Source organism: Hippoglossus stenolepis, chromosome 17 (assembly GCF_022539355.2).
Source record: "Hippoglossus stenolepis isolate QCI-W04-F060 chromosome 17, HSTE1.2, whole genome shotgun sequence".
NCBI classification, from domain to species: Eukaryota; Metazoa; Chordata; class Actinopteri; order Pleuronectiformes; family Pleuronectidae; genus Hippoglossus; species Hippoglossus stenolepis.
In genome coordinates, this window is record NC_061499.1 from 3,188,524 (window position 1) to 3,202,520 (window position 13,997).

At 41.8% G+C, this 13,997-nt stretch overlaps 1 protein-coding gene across 1 annotated transcript; it reads right to left on the reverse strand.

Moving 5' to 3' along the window:
* Positions 1–115: 115 nt before the first annotated feature.
* eloa (elongin A) lies at positions 116–12,353 on the reverse strand. The gene is made up of 12 exons (XM_035182591.2): positions 12,054–12,353; positions 9,396–9,452; positions 8,935–9,047; positions 6,987–7,582; positions 6,488–6,825; positions 5,600–5,711; positions 5,053–5,205; positions 4,868–4,965; positions 4,371–4,551; positions 3,008–3,137; positions 2,590–2,783; positions 116–2,485 (listed from the first exon to the last, which is right to left on the reverse strand). The coding sequence occupies exons 1-12, from the start codon at positions 12,123–12,125 to the stop codon at positions 2,424–2,426; spliced, it is 2,106 nt and encodes a 701-aa protein (XP_035038482.1). The 5' UTR covers positions 12,126–12,353; the 3' UTR covers positions 116–2,423.
* Between the last annotated feature and the right edge of the window lie 1,644 nt (positions 12,354–13,997).

Sequence of the window (13,997 nt, forward strand, 5' to 3'; positions counted from 1 at the left end):
AGATATTTCAAAACTGTCTCAAGTAGTAAATAAAAGCACAAACACAAAACTCATCCCTCAGCGTTTAATTCCTTCCTCTGGTTTACGTGTGTTCAATAGAAGACAACAGAGACAGTTCAAGGGCAAAAAGTCAATTTTAATAAAAATGACCATATAACATTTTTTAAAATCTAATAAAATTACAATTTTTAATCTACTTCCTTTCAGGGCCCGTGTGGTGGGGTGCCGGGTCCCAGGGTTGAAAATAAATACATGTCATCATCGCTGTAGACTGAAGCCGCAGTCGTCTGACCAGCTTCTTTCCTAATTGTCGTTTTTCCCTCGTCACCACTTCAGCTTTCATTCAAACCATTTGTCACAGTGAAGCAGATTTAAAGAGGACGCACACATTGGACAGCAGGAAAACATGATCTGAAGCCACAGGAGGGTTAAAACAAGTCGACAATGTGTTTGTGTGTGTGTGTAGTTCACTGATATAATTTTTAGCCCCACAAATTAAAAAAAATGCACCAGGCAAATCATGTTTGAATGTGCAGTCTCTCACCAGCCAGTTGATATTTCGGGTGCAGCTGACGAGCACAATGCATGCAATTAAAAAGACAAAACAAATGTCTAAAAGTTTTCCTATCGCAGTGTTCGATTTGGTCGAGAAGAAATGAAACAAATGACTCGTCATAAAATTAAAAGCACAACTTTTCTCTCCCACGTTTCATTCATTCATTATTTGTACCATTTACCCTTTGAGGGTCATGAGGGGGCTGGAGCCAATCCCAGCTGACATTGGGTGAGAGGCGGGGTTCACCCTGGACAGATCGCCATGGCCGACATGTCAAGACAAAAAAAACATTCACGCTCACATCCACTCCTACGGGAAATTTAGTGTCTTCAATTGAACCTACGTGTCTTTGGACTGTGGGAGGAAGTCTGAGAAAACCCACACAGACACGAGGAGAACATGCAAACTCCACACAGAAAGACCCCGGCCGTCAGGTTCCAACCTTCCGAACCCAATAAAAGTTTGACATGTGCTTATTCACTTTCTTGTCGAGAGTTAGACGAGAAGTTTGATGCCTCTCATGTCCGTCCAGTAAACATGAAGCTACACGCAGCAGCCGGTTAGCTGAGCTTAGCATAAATGCTGGAAATGAGGAGAAACAGCTTTTACAGAATCAGCACTTCTGACCCTCACTAATTGACACAAAAACAAAGTGTAAATAAACTATCCTTGTTTTTCTGTGGCAGCTGTGGTGGAAGGGTAATGTGCTAAGCACATATTGAGTGACCATAAAAAAGTGTGACTGTAGAGGGCGCTGTCGAGTGGATGTTGCTTCATGTAAGTGGCTGCTTCTGCGGATGCTAAGTTTAAGTTTTCACTTTTGTTTGTCAGCAGGATTTTGCAAAAACTACAGAAACGATTTTATTGAAACTTGGTAGAAGAGTGGAACATGGAACAAGGAAGAATCTATAAAATCTATGAAATTTTGGAGCGGATTGGATTATGGGGGCCGACCTGGGCGATATGGCGTTGGCTCCTAGAGAAAAATCTTGACAACATTTAGATACTGCATAGTTTAGTTTAGTTTCTGGTGACTTGTAACCAGACATTTAAAAGATATATAAATATAACTGCTTAAATAAATCTTTTAAAACCTGAATAACACCAAAACAATCTACCAGGGTTCAACAGAAGTGCAGAAGAATCATGATAATTTGTGACACAGGTGTTTAAAAACTGTGACCCAGCTTGGATCGGAAATTTAACAGAATTATGAAGCATTTAAATATTGTCAGGACTGAATTACTTTTATATCAACAACCACTTAATGTATCACCTCATAAAACATTAATTGTTGAGCTTCAGGTGGTGGTAGTCAGATCATTTTCTATCATAGAAAAGAGCCGGATTAGCTGTTTCACCCTGGTTTCAGTCTTTATGCTGAGCTAAGCTGCTGCTGCTTCATATTCATCTTACAAACAAGAGACTGACATCGATCTACTTCTCGTCTAAATCCCAGCAAGACAGTGAATAAGTGTATTTCCCAAAATGTCAAACTGTTCCTTTAAAAAAAAAAATAAGAAAAAGTAACAGACTTTGTGTTTGTGTCCTTTTGCATCCTGTAAAAAGTTGGCAACTTGTTTCTGTTGATTTCCTTAATATCCTCACCACAGTCGTCACACCGTTCACAATTCAAATACTTGTTTAAAAAACCCCAAACAGACGCCACTGCTTGGATTAAATAATCATTTTTCCACCAATACTGTAAAGTTCACATATGTTGTGTTTGGTGGGTAAAGGTGTGTGTGTGTGTGTGTATATGTGTGTATGTGTGTGTAGGGATGAAGGGGTCTCCAGTAAAATCTTTCTAAACTTAAATTAAAAACAGAGATGGAATTCATAAAATACATTCACAGTCTCTTTCCCTCTATCGGCGGGAGAATCTGTTCTTGAACGCTTTGATAGTTTTGGCCATCATGGGGGCGATTTCTGAGAGGGAGGAAACAAGAATAGACGATTTATTAGATTTAAAAGGAGCCGATATCATAGAAATCTTTTTTATTATCTTGAACAGAACCTTAACACAAACTTACTTTTGACCTGTGGCTTGTCCCGAGCGACGTGTCCTGCTGCTCCTCCCCCGCCACCGCTGCCACCTCCTCCTCCTCCTCCTCCTCCTCCTCCTCCACTTGGTGCGGAGGAGCGGGACGAGCTCGGCGAAGGGTCGTTTTGGGATAAAGACGCGCGACTGGTTTCACCAGAGTAGTTTATGGTAGCTGGCCTTATTCTGAGACACAGGAAGAGGAGAAGATGTGTGGTGAATTTAAAATAAACTAAATGCATCTGAGTCCTGCTCTACCGAAAATAACAGACTTTATTCTAAATTTCAATTAACTGAATCAAAACAGAATCTGGAGCAAATCCTCACATTTAAGAAGCTGTAACTGATGACAAATGATGAATCGGTCATTTATTAAGTCATCATGATGATGTAATGTTTAGAATACTGACTTAATGGGAGCTGAAGCTGCGGTGGAGGCAGCTGACGAACCGCTGGTCGTGCCGAACCTCTCCTGTCGGCGGCGAACATCACGAGGTGGCTTGGCGACGGAATTTACAAACGCCATCTTTACCTGCCGTCCTGCCAGAACAAAAACACAACACACACAATAAGAACATACAAACACCAGAGTAAATACAGATTAAATCTTTTCAAATATTGCTTATGTTTGCTCTGTACCAGACACATTTCATTTTGTTTAAAGGGGACATAGCATGCAAATTCCACTTTGTTAGTGCTTCTACAGGTTAATGTGGGTATCTGGCATGTCTACCAACCCAAAAACTCTGGGGAAAAAACACTCGCGCGTTTTGTTATAGTTCCTCTAAGTCAGAAACGTCATGCTTGAGCGACTCGATTGCGCTTCCTGGGTATTGTGTCGTAAATAACACTGAAGTCTCCTACATGGTCTTGGCCCCCCCGTCCGTCCCGTCCCGTCCCCACACTGCGTTACTTCCGGGTTTACCGGAGGCTGCGAAGCAGCGCAGCGCCCGTTCCCCACGCAGCCGGGCTGTTCTTCACACGGGACGAGCATTTCTCCGCTGGTCAGCTCGCGATTCACTCACATGTGGCATTTGTCTGGATCGTTGGGACTGGGAGGCTGCAGCAGCTGCTCGGGAGCGACCATTCCGCTCTCCCGTCGTGAGCTGGAATTTGTGTCAGCGCCACACGGAACGAAGCATTTCTCGCGCTGGTCAGCCCCATAGACTGTACATATAAGGTCAGCCCGCGATTCTGCTTTCTCCGCTTGTTGTTGTACCCGTTGAATGTCAGGTTGGGGTAAATGATGGTCTTCATGCCCCCACCTCTCTTTCTCTCTCTGTCTGTCTGCTTGTGTGCTTGTAGTGGATGGGCAGAGGGGACATTTAATTATGTGATTGGGAAAATTAAAACTCCAGGACAACAAGGGGAATACAAAGTATGGGATGCATATTTGATAATTTATATCATATAAAATATGTAATTTATATCGTTTAAAATCATGGGGGGGGAGGGGGGAGCTGGCTCATTAGCATTTAAAGGAACAGGCACTCAAAACAGGTCGCTCTGTGGAGGGCTGTTTTATATGATCCTTGTGGTATTTTGACCAAAGTATGTTACAGACATTTCATTAAGACCCCAAGGAACCATATCAACTTGTGGTAAAATGGGCATGCTATGTCCCCTTTAAAGCGTGAAGCCTCTTGACTCTCACCTGAAAAGCTGATTCAGACTATGTCACCAATGTATATCCCACACAAAAGCTACAGTATTCACATCTTTTTACAGGGAAGGAGAAGTCTCCATCTAAGCATCAGTTAGAACTTCTCCCACCTTTGGGCTTGTTGGCGTGTGCAGACGTGATGTTCTGGGTGAGCATCCTCAGTCGCTCCTCGCGCTCGTCGTGCAACCTCAGGTACAATTCCCTCCACGACTCGTACTCCTGTGGAGACGCTCGCTTGAAGTCCCGTTGACAGTGACGCATCCACAACTCATCAGAATCCTCCGTAAAACACTGGAAGAAGATGAGAGCAGAGAAATGTCAGTTATTTTTACCTTGTAAAGTAAATAATAATTAGTTTTAATTGTTCTTTATTGATTTCATGTTTTAGTTTGGATAAAATCAAGGACATTATATAAAGTTCTAGTTAATTTTGTTTAATCCTTCTTTTGCCTTAAATTGTGTCAAATAACAAGCGATAAAAAAATAAAGCTTCTATTTCAATATTTTGACACTTCAAAAGGGCCGAGATGTTTAAGACTTGGTTTTAGGGTTCAGTTTCGGCATTTGTTTGAGACACATTTCATTAATGAGTACGTGTGCGTGTGACCTGGTTGCTCTGCTCGATGCGGTACAGCTGCTCTGGCGTACATCGCTCCAGAACCGGTTCCAGGATGTCGAATGGAACTCCTCCCACCTCAGCGATGGCTGAAAGAACAGAGACACCAAACGTTCATATCTGCGTTTTTTACTGCTCTTGATCTTAAGACAGCAAAATGCAGCAGCTCCACTCACAGTCGATGTTGTTCTGCAGCACGCGGATACACTGCTCGTACAGAGTCATCATCTTGGGCAAGTAAGCCGTCTTCGATCCTGAGTAGACCACCATCTTGGAGTTGAACCGTTTCCCTGTGAAGCCAGAGTCCTCTTCCTCGTTTAAGACAGGAACTGAAAGGAGAGACGGACATGAGTGAAATCTGAGAGAAGGAGGAGAAGCTGAAGATATACTGACACTGAAAGGAACCTTGAGTAGGATTTTGGTATCTGGTAAGAGAGAAGTCTTAAGGCCGCACAGTTATACAGATACAGTAAAATGTAATAACAGTTGACCGCTCACACTCACAAAAACATTTAATGGAACAAATAACAAAAGACTGGGGCCAGGAGCTACTCTGGATTGCAGATTATTAAGTGTGTTGTTTTTCTCAGGCAGTAAAAAGGGGAAACAAATAGGGGAACTGGTGGAGTACGAGGATCACCCTGACACTATTAGTCTTCAAAATGAGAAGAGAGTAGGAGATTCAACACTGCATACATTTTCATTTGAAGGTGAGGGTGTTACCTTTACGTCTCTGCGGGGACAGCGGCGTGATGTCGAGGGAGGGTAGGGGTCTGTAATTGGGTTGAATTGCTGGCAGAGGGATTTCAGGCAGAGTCGGAACGGCTTCGACCACCTGCACACAACAAAACACTCAACAAACAGGAACTGCAACTTCAAAGGCTTTTATAGAAATGAATAAACGGGGAAAATGCACAAATAGGGACAATTAGGGAACCGACTTTCTTTAAGACAGTTCCATGAACAGATACAGAACTTATACCTGTAGAGAAACAGTTACCATTGCACCTTCAGTAATTTCTCTCTATTATTGTTACATGACTTAAGAGGTGTTAGCTGGAAGTACAACAACCTGTTCATCCTGTTTTCAGCCTCAATGCTAAGCTAAGCTAACAATCTCATGGCACCGGGTTTATGGTTAAAGGGACAACAAAGGAAGCAAATCATTTTTTCCAAGATGTCAAACTAAAAGATAATGACGATTATAGTTCTCTTTGAGGAAAGGGAGGAAAATCCCAAAAGAGAGGTTTTGTTTTACTTGAGCTTGGAAATCTACAAGGTCACAGCTCGTCTCTGCACTACCCTGGACGTGGAGTAAGCTGCTGTTGCTAGGAAACTGATTCTACAAAATAAAAGCACAGCTTTGCTTCCTGGAGTGAGACCGACGGGCAGATCAGGGCCAAACGACGTCTTCTACAACTCACAGATCTCATCAGATTTTCACTTTTTAAAAACAGACCAGGCTGAATTTTGGAGCGGCAACAATTCGTTGATAAATCAATTAATCAATCTGCAGAGAATACATAGTCAGCAATTTAATAAATTCATCATTTCAACATTTTACTACAGATTCATATTTACTGTGGAAAAATCATAAATAAGAACTCTTACCCTCTTTCGTTTTTCTGGCGTCGGTGCAGCAGCGGATGAACTGGAGCTTGAATGCGGCCTCTTTTTACTCTGAGCACCGTTCGCCTTGCTGACTTTAGAGGAGGAGGTAGAGGAGGAGGAGGTCGCAGGCGGTGGGGGGGCGCGAGTTCGATGGGAAGACGATGAGGAGGACGATGAGTGTGACGGCCGACTGTGTGACGACGATGACGATGGCTTCTTCTTCTTCTTGACAGACATTGGGGCATCGTATGTGAGGAAGGACTCGAAGGACATGGTGGGAGTCTCAAAGTCCTCTTCCACCTCCTTGGATTGAGATTCCTTTGGTGGTCGTGGTCGCCCTGGACAAATTGTAGCAGATGGAGTCAATTATGGGAAGTCATGATTATCTCTGAGAAGTATCATTTCCCTCACTGTATTAAAAACATCTACATTTACCGTTTGAGGAGGGTGTGTGATCAAAATAAGAAACTTGGAGGTAAAGTCGTAGAAAAACACTCACCTTCATCGCCGCCTTTCTTCTTCTCTTCCCTCTTGCTCTCGTGCGCTGTGGACTTCCTGTTGTGTTTTGCAGGCTTCTGTACCGGACTCTGTCGTCTCTCTCTGTCTGCACCACGTTTCTTTCCTTCGTCATCATCTCCTCGATTGCTACTTGTCTGTGTGTGGCGTTGCCGTCGTTCCTCGTCGCGCTCCCTGCTTCGATCCCCGTGGTGGTGGTTCTTGCTGGGATCTCTGTATGGTTTGGCGTGGCGGACTTCTTTGTGAGGAGGACTGGGCTCAGGCTCAGGCTCAGGCTCAGGTTCAGGTTCAGGTTCAGGTTCAGGCTCAGCTTCAGGTTCAGGTTCAGGACTCTCATACTCGTCTGATTGGTAGCCTCCTCGCTGTGGGGGGCTGTACTGCTCGTGTTGGGGAGGAGAGGGGGAGTAGTTGGTGTGGTAGCCTCTCTCCTCTTCCTCCTCTGCCTCCTCCTCTTCCATGTAGGAGGGCTCTTCCTCGGGGGAGGGCTCCCGGGTGCGTCTGTGAACTCCTCCATCATCTGCCTCTGGGCCTCGAGAGTGGGGGTGTGGCCGAGAGGCTTCTATGGCGTGACTGTTGGGTCTGAGGGAAAAAGATGGAGAGTGGTTGAAACAATGACAACTGTGCAAACCATAAACTGTACATAAAGATGGACGACATGACAGTGTAGCCAAAGCCTCTAGATTGCCCCCTGGTGGCTGACTGAAGTATTGGCCATAAACCCTGCCTCCTCCAGGTTTGTGTATGGGACATGTTACTAATACTAACGGGTGTGTGTCCTGGAGAACAACTGTACATTATTACAGCAAGATGATAATTTAAACCACTGGAGAGAAGAGAACAGGAGATTTTCTCACAAATGTGAACATATCAGTTGTGTGACTGATTTCTGTCTCATCTACATCGAGAAATGCTTTTCCCCAAACTCTAACATCTCTGGGACGTCATCATGACTCAGCTTCTCCACTGGAGATTTTTTTGCTCCTCATGGAGAGAACGACCTGACTGACAGGCCTATATGCAATCAATCATAAGTCAGAACAGTTACACAACTGTTCCTGATCTCTCTCTCCCCCTCTCCCCTTTCTCCACCCACCTCTCCTCTCCCCCCAATTTATTTCCTCTCACCCGTACCAGTCGAGGCAGATGACCACACATCCTGAGTCTGGTTATCTTGGAGGTATCTTTCTGTTTATAGGTTTTTTTTCACCACTGTCACCAAAGCTGCTTTCCGATCTGCACATAATCTTTTTCCGTAGAGACTATTGCCGAGAACGCAAATGTCAGAATCAGTTGCTCTGGACAGTTTCTGTAACTTTTCCTGCCAGTCCCCTGGTAAAATGTCTGAGTTAGTCCAGAAAACACAGCAGGAAAATGTCTGGAAAACAGTGAGCGAGTATGCGCAAAACTGGAGGAACACAAGTATGTCAGGGTGACAAAGAGGAGCCATACATGCAGAAGACGAAGACGTCAACTTGGAAAGACGATGAGATTCAAGAGCTTTTGGCTATAAGAGCCAACATGGTGTCAATGTGCTGCAAACAAAACCACTGAGCTCTGCGCAGTGAAACTTGTGCTTCATGTCCTGCCTCCTGCTGCTCGACGTCTGAATGTTCCAGACATTTTCCTGTTATTGTGAATCTCCTGCTGCGTTCTTCATATGTGAGGGACACACTTTGGAAAATGTCAGGACCCGATTTCAGGACATTTTCCAGAGTTCATGTCTGAAAACAGCTCAAATGTTTGATTGTTGTGGGAAATGTTGGGTTTCTCCAAAATAATGTACGTTGTGATTTGTTTCTAAACAAATAAATACAATTGAACAGTGCTTAGTTTTAAAAGAGCCAAAAATCAGGTATATGACACTGCAGGAACGGATTCACACACACCCACAGACAGTTTGCATGTTGAGGCACAGGAAAACAAAATGGTACCTGTCTGCAGACTGAGGAACCAGTTTCTTCCATTTGGCTATGAGGCTTTTTGCAACTTCTCCAGCGATTTCATGTTTCCTGAAAGAGTTCACAGACTTTCCCACTCCAGTTTCCTACAAGAGAACAGAGGAGAGTGAGTCCATGGACACAGATTGTTCTTATTTGCATTGCATTTGCATTCAAGCCTAGATTTAATGGTTTAATTTCAAAACAATTCATGAGTTTTACACCTAAACTGCCACTGGTACATATCACATTGCATTTCACTATGACAGCTGTTATATCTTGGCCAGCTTCAGCCGAGGTGAGTGAGCAAAGCATTTTTGTTCCCTCTCGTCTAACATAGCAGTCTAGGTTGAATGCATTGCTCAAGAGCACTATTTCACCACTGCAGCTTTAGTTTCCCTTTTTGTGTTTGGAAATCAAAAGGATGAACCATGAATCAATCAACAGATATTTACCACCAGTATGTCCACAGTCATGGGAAGTTCCCCGAGTCGTTTGAGCGTCTTCAGTAGCTGCGAAAGAGAGAACAACTGCATGAATAATTTAAAAGAGGCATTAAAGTGGATGTATAATCCTGATGTACACAGTTAATTCCACAGCAGATTGCTGCTCTGGTCTAAATAAAGGATGAGTTGTCATTTAAATTCAATATTTGTCGAAATGTTAAAAAGGTTACGGCAGATATTTAGTTCGAATCGGTTTCAGAAAGACTAAAGATAAGAACCCTTGTTATTCTGGTGTTACTACGGGCTGAGAGACATTGGACTGAGAGATTCGTACATTTGTCAATAGCATGAGATTTGTCTCGGGAGGTTTGTCTTCATTTGCCTTTGTTTGTCTGATAGTTAGCAGAGTTCCTAAAAAACTACTGGACGTATTCCCACAAAACTCGGTGGTAGGGAAGGGAACGGGCCAGAGAATAACCCATAATCCTTTGGAAGCCGCAATGTTTTTTTACAGTCGCCCAGACTGGACAAACAAAAACCTTTTGAGTTTTAAAGACAACTTAAGGCTTCCACAGGTTCTCTGTCATGTTTGGAAGGGGGGGCGGGTGAGGGGTGTTCAGCTGCAACATGACACTTCACCACTAGATTTCACTAAATTCTACACACTGAACCTTTAAGGAACTGATAAGAATGCGTGTGTGCAATTAGATGCAGCTTCATTGAACGTGAGGGGACTGCTCTATTCCTAAACTTCCCTCTGGATCAACAAAGTATCTATCTATCTATCTATCTATCTATCTTATCTTATCTTAAGTATTTGTAAAACTGATCGAGCATTTCTACCTATGAGAATGTTGTTGTCGAAGTTGTACACCTGACATTTGTATCTGAGTGGCATTAAACATACAGTTTGTATCTGAGCTGTGCATGAAACACTTAGTGCTGCCTCACACACACTGAAGGATGTCGTGGCCTAAAGGGGCAGAGGTGTAATAATACAAAATAAAAACAAGAATCACTGAGCTGTGACTCCACTATTTGATGTTGTTATTATAACAGCGTTACTCCTAGAAACCGGATTATGGCTCATGTTGACCTACTTCACTGATCATAGCTGCTTTGTTTGATTTCACCTCAGAAAGTAAACAAAGGAAACGTCCCACATCGGCCACTGGCATCAATGTCTGCGTCCACAGAATAAATCAAAGTGTTTGAACAGCAGACGTGCGAGCGGCGCCGAACACGTTGTGCTGCAGCATCACTTCACATCAGCAGTGTGACATTAGAGGCCTGGAGACTCCACTATAACGCTGCCTAGCTTGATGCTAACAGCTACTGAGGCTACTTCACCATCAGATCAATTAACGCTGCGCTTCGTGTTGTTATTTTCCACACGTGACAGTAAATACGTGCACGTGTGCTGCAGCTAGCAGGCGCTAATGTTTGCTAACAGCTGAACAACAACGTTATTACGAGTTAAAACCCCTTCATTAGCATGACGTCCACACGATGCCTTCACGGGCCGTGGGACAGGATGGAATCACAACGTGTTACTTTTGTGGCGACTCGAATTCAAACTTGATTCAAAAGGTTAAATTCTCGTTTTCAACTTTTCGTTGTTTTTAAACTTGACCACCTAAAAGTGTCAGGTGGCCCAAACAAATAGCAGTAAAGAGATAAATGATTTATTTTAAGAGGAATCTTAAGTGGCAAATATTCCCGAGAGTGTCTGATCCATTATTTTTTTGAGGTTATGTTTAGTATTTGCAATATTTTAAGGTTTTTATATTCTCTTAGCCAGGAACTAAGTATCTTGGACAAATGGTTGATACATTTAATGCAAGAAGTTACTGTAACGATTGCATTAGGTTTTGATATTTGTGTAATTATGTTTCAATCTTTAAATGTAACTTTGGATTATCTATATTACAGCTGTAACTATATCTAATATATGAATATTATTAGGATTCAATGTATTATTTGTTACATGTGACGATAATATGCAATTCAATCTGGGTTTTGAACTTGTATTTTTATTTGACCTAAAACCAGATTGAAAACTTTTTTGATAACAAGAGCATTTAACTAAACTATAATACAAGCTCATGACATCATTTAATTATTTTATCATTTAGCACTATATATATTAGTGTTATTTTTTTATCCTTCAACTTATTTTTAAATGTTCATACTTGTATATCCTTTTCCTTTCTTTAAATCTCTTCACCTCTTTCATTCTTCTCTTTGAATCTCTTTTGTTTTGCTTGGAATTTGTTTTAAACTGTGTATGAAGTGTGCTTTATATATAAAACTGGCCTTTTGAACACATCTATGGGACTATTTCGCTTTGGGACATTTCCACTCTTTCTTTGACATTTTGTAATCGTCTGCAGAGACTGAGATTTAAAATAATTCTCAACAACCATTTGAGGAAAAACTACTAAAGTTGTTTAAAGGATTTCTGTGCTTAGTATTTATGACTTTAAAAAGAGCAGCTTGACGTCAAAGGCTTTGTGATTTCTGGATTGTAGCAGCGGGCCCTGAACGCATCATTTAAAAACCGTCTCGGCCGGCTTCGTTTCTTCCTCCGGAGACGATCCGCCATGTTCGGGGAGACGCTCGGTGCTAAAGCCGGGACCGGTCCGCCTCCCCCGGCTCTGTCGTTACCTTTCTCGGCTCCTGGTTCTCCTGGAGCCGCGACTGAAGTCTGTCCACCGCTTCCAGCAGCTCCTCCGCCATGTTTACTGCTGGTACCGTCTCCCGGAAACTACTTGATCCGGACTGAACACAGGCGAACAAAGAGGAGGTTCCGCCTGATTTAGTGTCCGCCACGACGCTTTTCAAATCCTATTAAAATAATCACAATAACTCAGCTTCAATGTGCGAATCCAAGAATTTAGTTTCTAATTTAAAAGGAACAAGCTGAAGTTTGTCCATTAAAGTGAAGAAGAGTGAAAGGAGGAAGTACGTCACCATGCAGGAACACCTGTTCATTCGACGTCACTGAAAAACGCTGATTTAGCCACCCTTAGCCCCGCCCCCGTACTCAATGTCAGCTGTGATTGGCCCCAACGGCCCCAGCCCCGCCCCCCACATTAAAGTCAACTTTCCTTTTATGTTTTTTTATTGGCGTTAGCACATGTTACATGTTACATGTATGTAACATGTTAAATACACCACACAAACAGCTCATCCCTTTTCATGTCATATAACAAACAAGACATTTTGTAATAATGAGAGACTACTATTAATCCCTACTACTACTACTACTACTACTACTACTACTACCACTACTACTAATAATAATAATAATAATAACAATAATAATAACAAGTTAAGCTCCAGAAAATATAACAGGAAATGTGAATTGCAGGTGTACAGTGCACAGTTTAACCTAAATCTTGGTTATAGAGATGAGGACTTACCCAGACATTGATGACAACAGAAGACCTTTCTTTAAATAGATTCCCGATTAAAAACTAAGAACCAGAGCAGTTGATCCTCTCCATGTTGGATGAACGCAGGTGATCCAATGTAAGAAAAGTACCTGTAAAGTAGTTTTGCCGTGAAGCGCTGGTCTACTGACGGTCGTCTGTCGGGGTTTAAGGACGTTGTCAGAGAGAAGATTCTCGCGCAGCTGTCGTCTACTAATGGTCGTAGAGTCTGATTCTGCTGAGAAATGTTGCTCCTTTGTATGTGACTTTATTGGCTTTGATATCAAAGCCAATAAAGAGTTCTAAATGTGACATCTAAGGATCAAAGGACTGTTGTTTTTGTCATTTGACCTTTACCGAAACATCAAAGTACAAACAGTTTGAAGTGATTTGAATGATCTGAATTTCAATTGAACAGTATTACTTATATATACAGTATATATATACTATTCATAATATATATATAATATATATAATATATATATATATATATATATTATATATATTATATATATTATGAATATAAATATAATAATAATGCCCCTTGAGACTTTTTTGTTTGTCTGGTCATGATACACCTGTGTATCGATTTTTGTGAAGATCGGTCAATGTGAACTCAGGGGCTGCGTTCCAGGGGGCGCTGTTGAGCCATTTTGCCACGCCCATTTAAAATTACTCCAGAATACGTACATTTTCACCACTTTCTAATTTTTTGCAAAGTTTGATAAGAAGTTGAGCATGTTAAAGCCCTCAAAAAGCCAATTAATTTGCCTGAAAAAAATAAAATAATCCTTACAATTTCAATAGGGCCTCCCACTGTCTCCTACTGTTCGGTGCTCGGGCCCTAATAATAAATATTATAATAAGCTTTATTTACGAAGCACTTTTCTTAACGTTACAAATTGATTCATAAAAAGATAAAACAACAATAAAAGAAAAATAAATATCATAATGAAAAATAGAAAGTAAATGAGATACCTTTGAATAAGTGGTAATGGATCTATGGATGATAATTTTGGCCTAAACATAAACAACATGGCCACGACATGGTGAACTTTAGAGTTTTGAGCCATAACTTGGAAAACGTCATTTTGATTAATTAGTTGACTAAAAGAAAACATCAAGTGAAAAGGTTTAAGTCACAAATTTGAGATTTTGCTGCTGTTACTTTTATTAT

What these genes read in the sequence shown, in the direction of transcription:
- eloa (XM_035182591.2), bottom strand. Translation starts at nt 12,125, where the DNA reads ATGGCGGAGGAGCTGCTGGAAGCGGTGGACAGACTTCAGTCGCGGCTC. An exon ending in AGAACCAGGAGCCGAGAAAG is followed by an intron (nt 9,453 to 12,053) that starts GTAACGACAGAG and finishes TCTCTTTCGCAG; the next exon opens with CTACTGAAGACGCTCAAACG. An exon ending in GCATCGAGCAGAGCAACCAG is followed by an intron (nt 4,552 to 4,867) that starts GTCACACGCACA and finishes ATCTTCTTCCAG; the next exon opens with TGTTTTACGGAGGATTCTGA.